The following is a 13935-nucleotide window of genomic DNA, read 5'->3' as shown; positions in this document are numbered from 1 at the left end:
TGAAGATTAAAATGGTTTTATCAGACTGATCTGAAATATTTGATTTTTTCCCTACCGTCCTCATTGTCAGTGAAGGCAACTGGAAAATTAACTTGGACCATACCACCACAGAGAGAGTGGGGGATTCATGCCGCTTATTCTTATATTACACCATATGCTGGAGCAATTGTTGATAATTAATTTCATAAAACATGTTTTCAACATCGATTAAATTAGGATTAATCAGTTCGAAGAAAGAAAAACGTCACATTACAGAAACATATACACCTCTGTTCAACCCGCGTCGAGTGATCCAGTCTGTCCAGTTGTAGACGCGGTCAGAAGCTCCTGAAGAAGCTTCTTTTTAAAACACTTTCTTGATTCATTTTTACACCGATTCTCTCGGAATTCACATTAACAACTGAAACTATGGCTTCGTCTGATGTGGCTCGACAGCCGGTTGGTATTTATTTTCTTCTCCGAGGAATGGTGACAATGACAGGGAGTGTCCGAGGCTAACGTGTTAGCATCTGCTAGCTTGAACACCGAACTTTATTAAAGTTGTTTAAAGGCTTAAAGTTTAAAAGTTGCTCAGTTCTGAACGACACACGTTTATTTCCCAGTTTGACTCGTAGTTCTTTTGTTAAGGAACTTGAGTTTCAACCTGAAAAAGTGTATTTGTAAAGGTTCAGTGATCAAGCTTAAGAAACAAATTACAGGTGATGTTAGTTTCGACAGAAAAACAATAATTTTAAGAAAAAACAGCGTTTTTGAAATGTTTTTATTGTCTGTTGTGCGACAGCCTTGTAACTTGAGATGCTCTACAAACATAGTTTGGAATTTAACGAGCTTTACTTAAACCCAAACATCTGGATTCCAAGTTACAACTTCAAGTTAAAGAGAAAAGAAACTCATTGAATTAAAAGATCTGAGGTTTAAAAGTTACAACACAGTTTGTAAATATGTGTTTTCTTTAAGGTTTCACTGTTGTGTGAGTCTGTCCTGAAGTTTTCTGGCAGTTTGTCTGGAAAGTTTTTTCCGTCCTTTCAAGTAGTTCATTCATGTATGTTTGTTTTCAGGACCAGGGAGTCCGGCCTCTGGGTCTGGCGGGTCACGTGGGCTTCGACAGTCTTCCAGACCAACTCGTCAACAAATCCATCTGCCAGGGATTCTGCTTTAACATTCTGTGCATCGGTACGTGGAGGCAACACTTCCTTAAACACGGATTGTAAAATCAAACAAGCTCTGCTGAATTCAATATGAATTGGACCAAACCATGAGCACTTATTTGCTCACAAAGAAATAACGATTCATTTAATTTAAATCAAAAAGGAACAAACGTTTATAGGTGCCGTAGAATGTCTGTCTTGGTTCTGTTGTTCTTATGTTGTGTGTTGTTTCATTTTTTATTCTGTCCTGACAAAACAATCCTATGTTAACATCACTGACTCAAGTTACTCTATTCCTCAATGTTAGACGTGTTTAAAGATGATATAAACATTGTAAATGAATGGATTCAGATCAAAGGCTCTGTAGAAAACTTTGGCCGCTGCTCTGATTTTTAAGTTCCTGAATTAAATCTTAATAAATATACAATGGAGACATTTAAACATTTATTCATTTTCTATCGCTTTACCCCTTATGGGGGTCGCGGGGAGACTGAATCCTATCCCAGTTTCATTGGGCGAGAGGCAGGGGACACCCTGGACAGGATGGCAGTCTGTCACAGGACACACAGAGACAGACAACCATTCACACACGTACATTTTAATTTTGATTTTAATTTTTCAAGAGAAGGAACGTTGTCCTTACAAACAATTTTTATATTTTTCCCTAATTTCCCTCTGAATTTTCCAAGGGTTCGATAAAGTTCTATCTACTGATCCACAGCCTTGAACCGTCTTCCTGTGTTTGTCTCCTCACCGGCAGGTGAGACAGGTATCGGCAAGTCGACCCTCATGGACACTCTGTTCAACACCAACTTTGAGAACTTCGAGTCATCGCACTTCGAGCCTCAGGTCAAGCTGCGAGCGCAAACCTACGACCTGCAGGAGAGTAACGTGAGACTGCGCCTCACCGTGGTCAACACCGTGGGCTTCGGAGACCAGATGAACAAGCAGGAGAGGTGAGCGTCTGGACAGATGTTCTGGTCCCTGTCATGACATGTCGTTCTCCTCTCAGCTACCAGCCTGTGGTCGACTACATCGACCGGCAGTTCGAGAGTTACCTGCAGGAGGAGCTGAAGATCAAGCGCTCGCTCCACAACTACCACGACTCGCGAGTCCACGCCTGCCTTTACTTCATCTCGCCCTCAGGACACTCTCTCAAGTCTCTGGACCTGGTCACCATGAAGAAGCTGGACAGCAAGGTAACACAGTTGATCATGATCACAGTTATTTTACTTCACATGCATCATTATTAATGAACTTAGAAACTCCTTCAGCTTAAACAACATGTTTAAAAAAACAATTGTTTAAAGTGAAGAATCACTAGAGATAAACTAAAACAACAATTTTCTGAGACAGAAACAATTTGTTTTGATTATGATTGAAGATTATTGTTACGATTATTATTATTGTATTTAGGAATGATTTATACAAAACAAAGGTGCACATGGAAAAACTAAATTTAACGATAAGTCAAAGTAAAGTACATTAATATAATTTTCAATAGATTATGTCGCTTAAATATAAAGTGAGAAAATATATTTTCAATCCCTTTTTTTAATAGGAAAATAAACGAATAAAATCCAAATAAAGTTAAAATACACACTCACACACATTATTAATGAAACATAATTTATAATAATATATTATTCATAAATATGATGGGGGAGGAAAATAGATAAAAGCACAAATAAATGATATTTTCAAAATATATATATATCTTATAATATAATAATAATAATAATAATAATAATAAAGATTATATATCTTTAGACTTAGATTGTATCATCTCGTTCTTTCTCTTTATTTCTCTTTGTTCTTGTTCTTATTTTATTTTTATTTATTTTTTATGAAAAAATGCTGTATTTGCTGTTGATAATTGGAAAAAAAAACAATTTCCTGAAGGAGACCTGCTGGGGATAAATAAAGTTCAACCTACCTACCTATATTGTAAGAAAATATATATTTTTAAATATATATTTACATCAAAATCCAATGTTGTTATCACAGTCTTTATGACTGAAGAGCTGTGGAGAGAAAAATAAACAATAATATATTTGATAAAGAAATATATTTTTGGTTCCATTTGACGTTTGCAACAAACTCATCGACAACATCAAAGGTTCAGTGTTTAGAAGTTAAGGTTATATGTTGTCATTCAAATCTCCACTATGTTTCTCCGGGCATGAACTCCACATCAAGGTCATGACCCACATAAGAGGTGACCTGCTGTTTGCTGCACTTTCAATGAGTGCTGGACTTGATTCTGAGCCAAATATTGAAAGTTCTCTGAGGACGAGTTTAGCTTCTGGGCCTAAAGTTTCGACACGTGTGGCTTAAAGTGATGAATGTTGTGACTCGTTTCAATGGTGACTTCAATATAGATGTTCATACAAGCTTTAAAAAATGTGTTTTTATCTACACTAAGGTACTTACAGTAGTAGTTTGAGGTGAGATACTTCCAGCCACTTTATGAAGTGTATGTTGATAAATAAGAAGTGTTAGTTTTATGGTTTACGAAATAAAGAGGAATTGATGTTTTTTTATGAAAGTTTCACCTTATGTTTAGTTTTTGTGTTTACATCATCTGAACCAACAAAGTACTTCAAAATCAATAGATGTTTGACCTGAATTCTTCTCTGATCACTTCGTCCTTGAACTGCTTCAGCAAAATTGAGCCCAAATCAGAATTTTGCGTCACAGCAGTTTAAGAAAATATTGACACAATTAAAGATGGCAATGTTTTATTATATATTATTTTTTATCATAGTTATTTTATGATTTATATTTAAAGAGTGTGTATAAAATAAAATTAACTTGTGCACAATTTAAAAAAAAAAAAAAAAAAAGGAAGAATGAAATCCAGTCTTAGCCTGATTATGACTGAGGACGAGAGGATACAGCAGCTTTTAAAGCTGATGTTTGGACATATTTAGGTTTGAAAACAAATGAAAAAAGTTACGACTTCGTTAAGAGTCATGTGGTCTGTAAATACTACAACACCAGAGTCAAGTACTGGACAATACTACACATATATACTTGTTACTACACTATCACAACACCAGAGTCAAGTACTGGACAATACTACACATATATACTTGTTACTACACTATCACAACACCAGAGTCAAGTACTGGACAATACTACACATATATACTTGTTACTACACTATCACAACACCAGAGTCAAGTACTGGACAATACTACACATATATACTTGTTACTACACTATCACAACACCAGAGTCAAGTACTGGACAATACTACACATATATACTTGTTACTACACTATCACAACACCAGAGTCAAGTACTGGACAATACTACACATATATACTTGTTACTACACTATCACAACACCAGAGTCAAGTACTGGACGATACTACACATATATACTTGTTACTACACTCTCACTATATATCACTATATATCATGTCCTAGTATCATGATACTATCAACACATAATTGATAATACACGGCTCTAATATCCGGAACATTTTTCTTATCCTTTTAAAATTATTGTTTTTTAAACGTCCGGTGCATTGTGGGAGTTGTAGTTTGATGTTGTCTTTACTAGTAACATTGATGATAAAATGATGTTGTGTGTTTATAGTGTAATTATGTCGCACAATCCTCCATTTGTTTGAAACTAAACAACACTAAAGCAACTCAGAAGTTCCCATGGACCTGATCTCTCTCCCTTCCTGGCTCGTTGCTGCTGTTCTCCCTCGAACCTCTCAATCTCTCCATCTCTCCGCTTGTGGTCACAAACTTTCCCATGCTGTCTGTGTGTAGCCTCTTGTGTTTCTTGTGTGGTTGTGTGATTGCTGCGCCGCAGAGTGTCAGTAACCCCGGATTTGCGTGTGAAAAGAGCAGAAAGGCAGTGGAATGTTGTAATCGCCTCTCACACACAAACGCACACATAGACACACACAGATACGCACACACACATTGACAGATACACAAACACACACACACACACACAAACGCACACATAGACACACACAGATACGCACACACACACACACACACACAGATACGCACACACACATAGACAGATACACAAACACACACACACACACACACAAACGCACACATAGATACACACAGATACGCACACACACACACACACAGATACACTCACACACATAGACAGAGACACACACAAACACATAGACAGAGACACACTCACACACATAGACAGAGACACACACAAACACATAGACAGAGACGCACACACATAGACAGAGACACACACAAACACATAGACAGAGACACACTCACACACATAGACAGAGACACACACACACATAGACAGAGACACACTCACACACATAGACAGAGACACACTCACACACATAGACAGAGACACACACGCACACATGGACAGAGAGACACACACACACAAATGCACATACTCGAACACATAGACAGAGGGGCACACACATGCACACAGAGACACACACAGAGACAGAGAGAGACACACAAGCGCACACTCGAGCGGTCTTTTGTGTGACTGTACAGACGGAGAAAGAGACGTTTGTTGAATGTAGATGTTTTTTTTCTAAAAGTCTCTTTAAAGTGAAGATATATTTGTGTGTGTGTCTGTGTGTGTGTGTGTGTGTGTGTGTCTGTGTGTGTGTGTGTGTGTGTTCTTTGGCTCAACGAAGAGACAGGAATGTGAAGCTAGAAGTTGTGTTAGGAATGTTAACGTCTCCGAGAAAGACTTCACTGCATCACAGTGACATCATTAACCCTCCATTCATGGACCTGCAGGTCAACATCATCCCGGTCATCGCCAAGGCCGACACCATCAGTAAGAGCGAGCTCAACAAGTTCAAGATCAAGATCATGAGCGAGCTGGTCAGCAATGGCGTGCAGATCTACCAGTTCCCCCTGGACGACGAGACCGTCGCCAAGGTCAACACCACCATGAACGTGAGAGAAACCATCCTTTACTGTTGGATCTGCTGCAGTGCATGATGGGTCCGACGGTTCCTCACAGGGTCACCTGCCCTTCGCCGTGGTGGGCAGCACCGAGGAGGTCAGCGTGGGCAACAAGATGGTGAAGGCTCGTCAGTATCCGTGGGGCGTCGTCCAAGGTTGGTGAAGATCTTCCAGACCGTTATAGAGACGAGTCAATGTCACGCTTCACGTGGACCAATCAAAACCATCGCTCTTGATCAGGCTCAGTCAGGTCTTTATGGCGGTCACGGTTTGGTTCTACGTGGACCAGTCTAGAGCAGGGGTCCCCAACCTTTGTTGCAACACGGACCGGTTTAATGTCCGACAAGATTTGGCGGACCGGTGCAAGTACCATTTCAGTCCGGGCACTTCCTGTGTGATGATGTCACAAACGCTAACGTCTCTTCAAAAGCTTTTTCATGAGTAGAAAAACATGTAAAGCATTCAATATAACGTATTTTCTGGACTATAAGTGTCAGTTTTTTTCATAGTTTGTCCGGGGGGTGACTTATACTCTGGAGCAACTTATGTGTGAAATTATGAACACATTATTAGCGGTATATCATTTCACATGTTATTTTCACACTAAACCACAAGAGGGCGCTCTAGGCCTGTGTTGATCATTTCCACGTAGAAGAGGAAGCATCTTCTACCTCCGGAGTTAGTTAGTTGTTTAAAAGTGACACGAGGATGAAGAGTTATTTGGAGTTACACGGATGGTTTGGTAAACTTGTTAGTTATTGATGCTATAGTTCTCTGAATAACTCTTCATATGTTATGTTAACATACCAGGTTCTCACTTCATGTAACGTAACATTATTCTGTTGTTGCCTCTAGTTTTATTTTAAATTGTCTTTCAAGATCACATGTCTGTTCTTGGATTTTATCAAATCAATTTCCCCCAAAAAATGCGACTTATACTCCAGTGCGACTTATATATGTTTTTCCTTCTTTATTATGCATTTTATGGCGACTTGTGCTCCGGAGACACTTATAGTCCGGAGAATACGGTAAATGTGAAATATGTTAGTGTCTTTAAATCGCACAATTGAAGTTATTTTCACTCATCAAAACATTTTTTTCAAGACGTTAGCGTTTGCAATGTGTGACGTCACGTAGGAAGTGTCGGGTCCAAAATAGCGAGCTGGAAAATGGTAATAATATGACTGGCGTAAAACTGTTTATTGTATGTTCAATATAATAACAAAACACATGAAGCCACTATCAACTGTTTCACAACTTTATTAACAGCGTTCTCGTAACATCACGCCAGAAACAGAACAGGAAGTTGCATCCTTACATTTTCAAAATAAAACATCGCCACTTGGACAATTTAAAAAAGAAATTATGCAAATGTTTTATCCTTTCTCTGAAGCCCAGTACCTAATGACCCGCTGACCGGAACCCCTGGTCTAGAGCTTTCATCTTCTCTGTCATTTCATCAGAGTGATTAGAGGGGGAGAATTAAATAACAATCTATTTAATTTAATAATGGTAAAAAAACCAATAAACACTGACTGTGTTTAGTGATGATTGTTGAGGTGAAGGTTCAGGATCTCATGGTCACTGATGGATGTGTTTTGGTCCTTAGACATGTCATGGTTCACCTTCTGTGGTCTCGCTGTTCCATAGATTTCTTTGAACTACACATTGGAATATGTCATGTTTCTTGAATATCAACGTATCTTTGTTCGATCGTGTGATTTAACTGAAGATTGACACAACCACAAAACACTGAACTCCCATGATGCCTTTCTACACACTGCTCTATTGAGTGACGACTCATACAATACTGTATTTAAATTCTATTTTGCTATGGCAAAAGTCAACGACGGCTGTGATTGGTTGACTGGGCGGCAAAGCATCACAGGAGCTGTTGTAGTCACTGTTATTGAGAGGATTGTTGAGAAGACGACGCCTCACTTGTTGAGTTTACAAGTTAAAATATAGTTGTCAATTTAAATAATTGATATTTAACAGATGACTTCTAATGCAGGTGTTTATTGAACGTAACACCAGCAATATTTATTTTATCCACAGTATTTTCTATCTGATAGTTTTGGAGGTAACTTGGAGTAAAAGTCATAATATTTGTGAAGGATTCATTTATTGAGGTGTAAAACAGCCTGAAGCGTTGCATTGTGGGACACGCGTGTGAGTGATTGTGTTGCCGATCCCAGTGGAGAACGAGAACCACTGTGACTTCGTGAAGCTGCGCGAGATGTTGATCTGCGTCAACATGGAGGACCTGAGGGAGCAGACGCACTCGCGCCACTACGAGCTGTACCGGCGCTGCAAGCTGGAGGAGATGGGCTTCAAGGACACGGACCCCGAGTGCAAGCCCGTCAGGTGAGTCGCCGCCGAGCCTCGAGTTCCATCCCCGGGCCTCACCTGGTGTTCAGTCTGCAGCAGACGTACGAGGCCAAGAGGCAAGAGTTCCTGGTGGAGCTGCAGAGACGCGAGGACGAGATGAGGCAGATGTTCGTGCAGAGGGTGAAGGAGAAGGAGTCCGAGCTGAAGGAGGCGGAGAGAGAGGTAAGGAGGTCTCGTCGACGCTCGTCTCGTCGTCTCTGAGATCCTGGTCTCCTTCGCAGCTTCAGATCCGCTTCGAGCAGCTCAAGCGTCTCCATGCCGACGAGAAGTCAGCGCTGGAGGAGAAGAGGCGCATGTTGGACGACGACCAGAGTTCCTTCAGCAAGAGACAAGCAGCCGCTCACCTGCTGCAGGCGCAGAGTATGACGGCCAACGGCAAGAAGGACAAGGACCGCAAGAAGTGAGTCGAGAGTGTGTCGGTGTGACCACGAGAGTGTGTCAGTGTGACCACGAGAGTGTGTCGGTGTGACCACGAGAGTGTGTCGGTGTGACCACGAGAGTGCGTCGGTGTGACCACGAGAGTGCGTCGGTGTGACCACGAGAGTGCGTCGGTGTGACCACGAGAGTGCGTCGGTGTGACCACGAGAGTGCGTCGGTGTGACCACGAGAGTGCGTCGGTGTGACCACGAGAGTGTGTCGGTGTGACCACGAGAGTGTGTCGGTGTGACCACGAGAGTGCGTCGGTGTGACCACGAGAGTGCGTCGGTGTGACCACGAGAGTGCGTCGGTGTGACCACGAGAGTGCGTCGGTGTGACCACGAGAGTGCGTCGGTGTGACCACGAGAGTGCGTCGGTGTGACCACGAGAGTGCGTCGGTGTGACCACGAGAGTGCGTCGGTGTGACCACGAGAGTGCGTCGGTGTGACCACGAGGGTGCGTCGGTGTGACCACGAGGGTGTGTCGGTGTGACCACGAGAGTGTGTCGGTGTGACCACGAGAGTGTGTCGGTGTGACCACGAGAGTGTGTCGGTGTGACCACGAGAGTGTGTCGGTGTGACCACGAGAGTGTGTCGGTGTGACCACGAGAGTGTGTCGGTGTGACCACGAGAGTGTGTCGGTGTGACCACGAGAGTGTGTCGGTGTGACCACGAGAGTGTGTCGGTGTGACCACGAGAGTGTGTCGGTGTCAGTGTGACCACGAGAGTGTGTCAGTGTCAGTGTGACCACGAGAATGTGTCGGTGTGACCACGAGAGTGTGTCGGTGTGACCACGCGAGTGTGACCACGAGAGTGTGTCGGTGTGACCACGAGAGTGTGTCGGTGTCGGTGTGACCACGAGAGTGTGTCGGTTTGACCACGAGAGTGTGTCGGTGTGACCACGAGAGTGTGTCGGTGTGACCACGAGAGTGTGTCGGTGTGACCACGAGAGTGTGTCGGTGTGACCATGAGAGTGTGTCTGTGTCGGTGTGACCACGAGAGTGTGTCGGTGTGACCACGAGAGTGTGTCTGTGTCGGTGTGACCACGAGAGTGTGTCAGTGTGACCACGAGAGTGTGTCTGTGTCGGTGTGACCACGAGAGTGTGTCTGTGTCAGTGTGACCACGAGAGAGTGTCTGTGTCGGTGTGACCACGAGAGTGTGTCTGTGTCAGTGTGACCACGAGAGAGTGTCTGTGTCGGTGTGACCACGAGAGTGTGTCGGTGTGACTACGAGAGTGTGTCTGTGTCGGTGTGACCACGAGAGTGTGTCTGTGTCGGTGTGACCACGAGAGTGTGTCTGTGTCGGTGTGACCATGAGAGTGTGTCGGTGTGACCACGAGAGTGTGTCTGTGTCGGTGTGACCACGAGAGTGTGTCGGTGTGACCACGAGAGTGTGTCGGTGTCGGTGTGACCACGAGAGTGTGTCGGTGTGACCACGAGAGTGTGTCGGTGTCGGTGTGACCACGAGAGTGTGTCGGTGTGACCACGAGAGTGTGTCGGTGTGACCACGAGAGTGTGTCGGTGTGACCACGAGAGTGTGTCGGTGTGACCATGAGAGTGTGTCTGTGTCGGTGTGACCACGAGAGTGTGTCGGTGTGACCACGAGAGTGTGTCTGTGTCGGTGTGACCACGAGAGTGTGTCAGTGTGACCACGAGAGTGTGTCAGTGTGACCACGAGAGTGTGTCTGTGTCGGTGTGACCACGAGAGTGTGTCTGTGTCAGTGTGACCACGAGAGAGTGTCTGTGTCGGTGTGACCACGAGAGTGTCTGTGTCAGTGTGACCACGAGAGAGTGTCTGTGTCAGTGTGACCACGAGAGTGTGTCTGTGTCGGTGTGACCACGAGAGTGTGTCGGTGTGACCACGAGAGTGTGTCTGTGTCGGTGTGACCACGAGAGTGTGTCTGTGTCGGTGTGCCCATGAGAGTGTGTCGGTGTGACCACGAGAGTGTGTCTGTGTCGGTGTGACCACGAGAGTGTGTCTGTGTCGGTGTGACCACGAGAGTGTGTCGGTGTCAGTGTGACCACGAGAGTGTGTCGGTGTGACCACGAGAGTGTGTCGGTGTGACCACGAGAGTGTGTCTGTGTCGGTGTGACCACGAGAGTGTGTCAGTGTGACCAAGAGAGTGTGTCAGTGTGACCACGAGGGTGTGTCGGTGTGACCACGAGAGTGTGTCTGTGTCGGTGTGACCACGAGAGTGTGTCGGTGTGACCACGAGAGTGTGTCGGTGTGACCACGAGAGTGTGTCAGTGTGACCACGAGAGAGTGTCAGTGTGACCACAAGAGTGTGTCGGTGTGACCACGAGAGTGTGACCACAAGAGTGTGACCACAAGAGTGTGTCAGTGTCAGTGTGACCACAAGAGTGTGTCGGTGTGACCATGAGGGTGTGTCGGTGTGACCACGAGAGTGTGTCAGTGTGACCACAAGAGTGTGACCACAAGAGTGTGTCAGTGTCAGTGTGACCATGAGAGTGTGTCTGTGTCGGTGTGACCACGAGAGAGTGTCTGTGTCGGTGTGACCACGAGAGTGTGTCTGTGTCAGTGTGACCACGAGAGTGTGTCTGTGTCGGTGTGACCACGAGAGTGTGTCGGTGTGACCACGAGAGTGTGTCTGTGTCGGTGTGACCACGAGAGAGTGTCTGTGTCAGTGTGACCACGAAAGTGTGTCTGTGTCGGTGTGACCACGAGAGTGTGTCGGTGTGACCACGAGAGTGTGTCTGTGTCGGTGTGACCACGAGAGTGTGTCTGTGTCGGTGTGACCACGAGAGTGTGTCTGTGTCGGTGTGACCATGAGAGTGTGTCGGTGTGACCACGAGAGTGTGTCTGTGTCGGTGTGACCACGAGAGTGTGTCGGTGTGACCACGAGAGTGTGTCGGTGTCGGTGTGACCACGAGAGTGTGTCGGTGTCGGTGTGACCACGAGAGTGTGTCGGTGTGACCACGAGAGTGTGTCGGTGTCGGTGTGACCACGAGAGTGTGTCGGTGTGACCACGAGAGTGTGTCGGTGTGACCACGAGAGTGTGTCGGTGTGACCACGAGAGTGTGTCTGTGTGACCACGAGAGTGTGTCGGTGTGACCACGAGAATGTGTCTGTGTGACCACGAGAGTGTGTCGGTGTGACCACGAGAGTGTGTCTGTGTCAGTGTGACCACGAGAGAGTGTCTGTGTCGGTGTGACCACGAGAGTGTGTCTGTGTCAGTGTGACCACGAGAGAGTGTCGGTGTGACCACGAGAGTGTGTCGGTGTGACTACGAGAGTGTGTCTGTGTCGGTGTGACCACGAGAGTGTGTCTGTGTGACCACGAGAGTGTGTCGGTGTGACCACGAGAATGTGTCTGTGTGACCACGAGAGTGTGTCGGTGTGACCACGAGAGTGTGTCTGTGTCGGTGTGACCACGAGAGTGTGTCTGTGTCGGTGTGACCACGAGAGTGTGTCTGTGTCGGTGTGACCATGAGAGTGTGTCGGTGTGACCACGAGAGTGTGTCTGTGTCGGTGTGACCACGAGAGTGTGTCGGTGTGACCACGAGAGTGTGTCGGTGTCGGTGTGACCACGAGAGTGTGTCGGTGTGACCACGAGAGTGTGTCGGTGTCGGTGTGACCACGAGAGTGTGTCGGTGTGACCACGAGAGTGTGTCGGTGTGACCACGAGAGTGTGTCAGTGTGACCACGAGAGTGTGTCTGTGTCGGTGTGACCACGAGAGTGTGTCAGTGTGACCACGAGAGTGTGTCTGTGTCGGTGTGACCACGAGAGTGTGTCGGTGTGACCATGAGAGTGTGTCTGTGTCGGTGTGACCACGAGAGTGTGTCGGTGTGACCACGAGAGTGTGTCTGTGTCGGTGTGACCACGAGAGTGTGTCGGTGTGACCACGAGAGTGTGTCTGTGTCGGTGTGACCACGAGAGTGTGTCAGTGTGACCACGAGAGTGTGTCAGTGTGACCACGAGAGTGTGTCTGTGTCGGTGTGACCACGAGAGTGTGTCTGTGTCAGTGTGACCACGAGAGAGTGTCTGTGTCGGTGTGACCACGAGAGTGTCTGTGTCAGTGTGACCACGAGAGAGTGTCTGTGTCAGTGTGACCACGAGAGTGTGTCTGTGTCGGTGTGACCACGAGAGTGTGTCGGTGTGACCACGAGAGTGTGTCTGTGTCGGTGTGACCACGAGAGTGTGTCTGTGTCGGTGTGCCCATGAGAGTGTGTCGGCGTGACCACGAGAGTGTGTCGGTGTCAGTGTGACCACGAGAGTGTGTCGGTGTGACCACGAGAGTGTGTCTGTGTCGGTGTGACCACGAGAGTGTGTCAGTGTGACCAAGAGAGTGTGTCAGTGTGACCACGAGGGTGTGTCGGTGTGACCACGAGAGTGTGTCTGTGTCGGTGTGACCACGAGAGTGTGTCGGTGTGACCACGAGAGTGTGTCGGTGTGACCACGAGAGTGTGTCAGTGTGACCACGAGAGAGTGTCAGTGTGACCACAAGAGTGTGTCGGTGTGACCACGAGAGTGTGACCACAAGAGTGTGTCAGTGTCAGTGTGACCACAAGAGTGTGTCGGTGTGACCATGAGGGTGTGTCGGTGTGACCACGAGAGTGTGTCAGTGTGACCACAAGAGTGTGTCTGTGTCAGTGTGACCACGAGAGAGTGTCTGTGTCGGTGTGACCACGAGAGTGTGTCGGTGTGACCACGAGAGTGTGTCTGTGTCAGTGTGACCACGAGAGTGTGTCTGTGTCGGTGTGACCACGAGAGTGTGTCGGTGTGACCACGAGAGTGTGTCTGTGTCGGTGTGACCACGAGAGTGTGTCGGTGTGACCACGAGAGTGTGTCTGTGTCGGTGTGACCACGAGAGTGTGTCTGTGTCGGTGTGACCATGAGAGTGTGTCGGTGTGACCACGAGAGTGTGTCTGTGTCGGTGTGACCACGAGAGTGTGTCGGTGTGACCACGATAGTGTGTCGGTGTCGGTGTGACCACGAGAGTGTGTCGGTGTCGGTGTGACCACGAGAGTGTGTCAGTGTGACCACGAGAGTGTGTCGGTGTGACCACGAGAGTGTGTCG

General features: G+C 46.3%; 1 protein-coding gene across 2 annotated transcripts in view; it reads left to right on the top strand.

The window, feature by feature from the left end:
• The first annotated feature begins 301 nt into the window (after positions 1-301).
• The window catches only part of septin10 (septin 10), a 14907-nt gene continuing 1273 nt past the window's right edge, over positions 302-13935 (top strand). The window contains exons 1-9 of one of the 2 annotated variants that reach the window (XM_087804089.1): positions 302-438; positions 1059-1173; positions 1909-2104; positions 2161-2347; positions 5919-6080; positions 6148-6244; positions 8288-8456; positions 8510-8642; positions 8702-8880. In XM_087804089.1, the coding sequence (XP_087660215.1) occupies positions 409-438; positions 1059-1173; positions 1909-2104; positions 2161-2347; positions 5919-6080; positions 6148-6244; positions 8288-8456; positions 8510-8642; positions 8702-8880 (1268 nt within the window). In that variant the 5' untranslated portion in view covers positions 302-408. Of the gene's footprint in view, positions 439-1058; positions 1174-1908; positions 2105-2160; positions 2348-5918; positions 6081-6147; positions 6245-8287; positions 8457-8509; positions 8643-8701; positions 8885-13935 lie in introns of those variants that run through there. The other variant, XM_087804090.1, reaches the window with a different exon arrangement.

Source organism: Callionymus lyra, chromosome 12 (assembly GCF_982586985.1).
Source record: "Callionymus lyra chromosome 12, fCalLyr1.hap1.1, whole genome shotgun sequence".
In the NCBI taxonomy this organism is placed as follows: Eukaryota; Metazoa; Chordata; class Actinopteri; order Syngnathiformes; family Callionymidae; genus Callionymus; species Callionymus lyra.
Note: the sequence above shows the minus strand (reverse complement) of the source record. Positions and strands in the feature narration are given on the sequence as shown.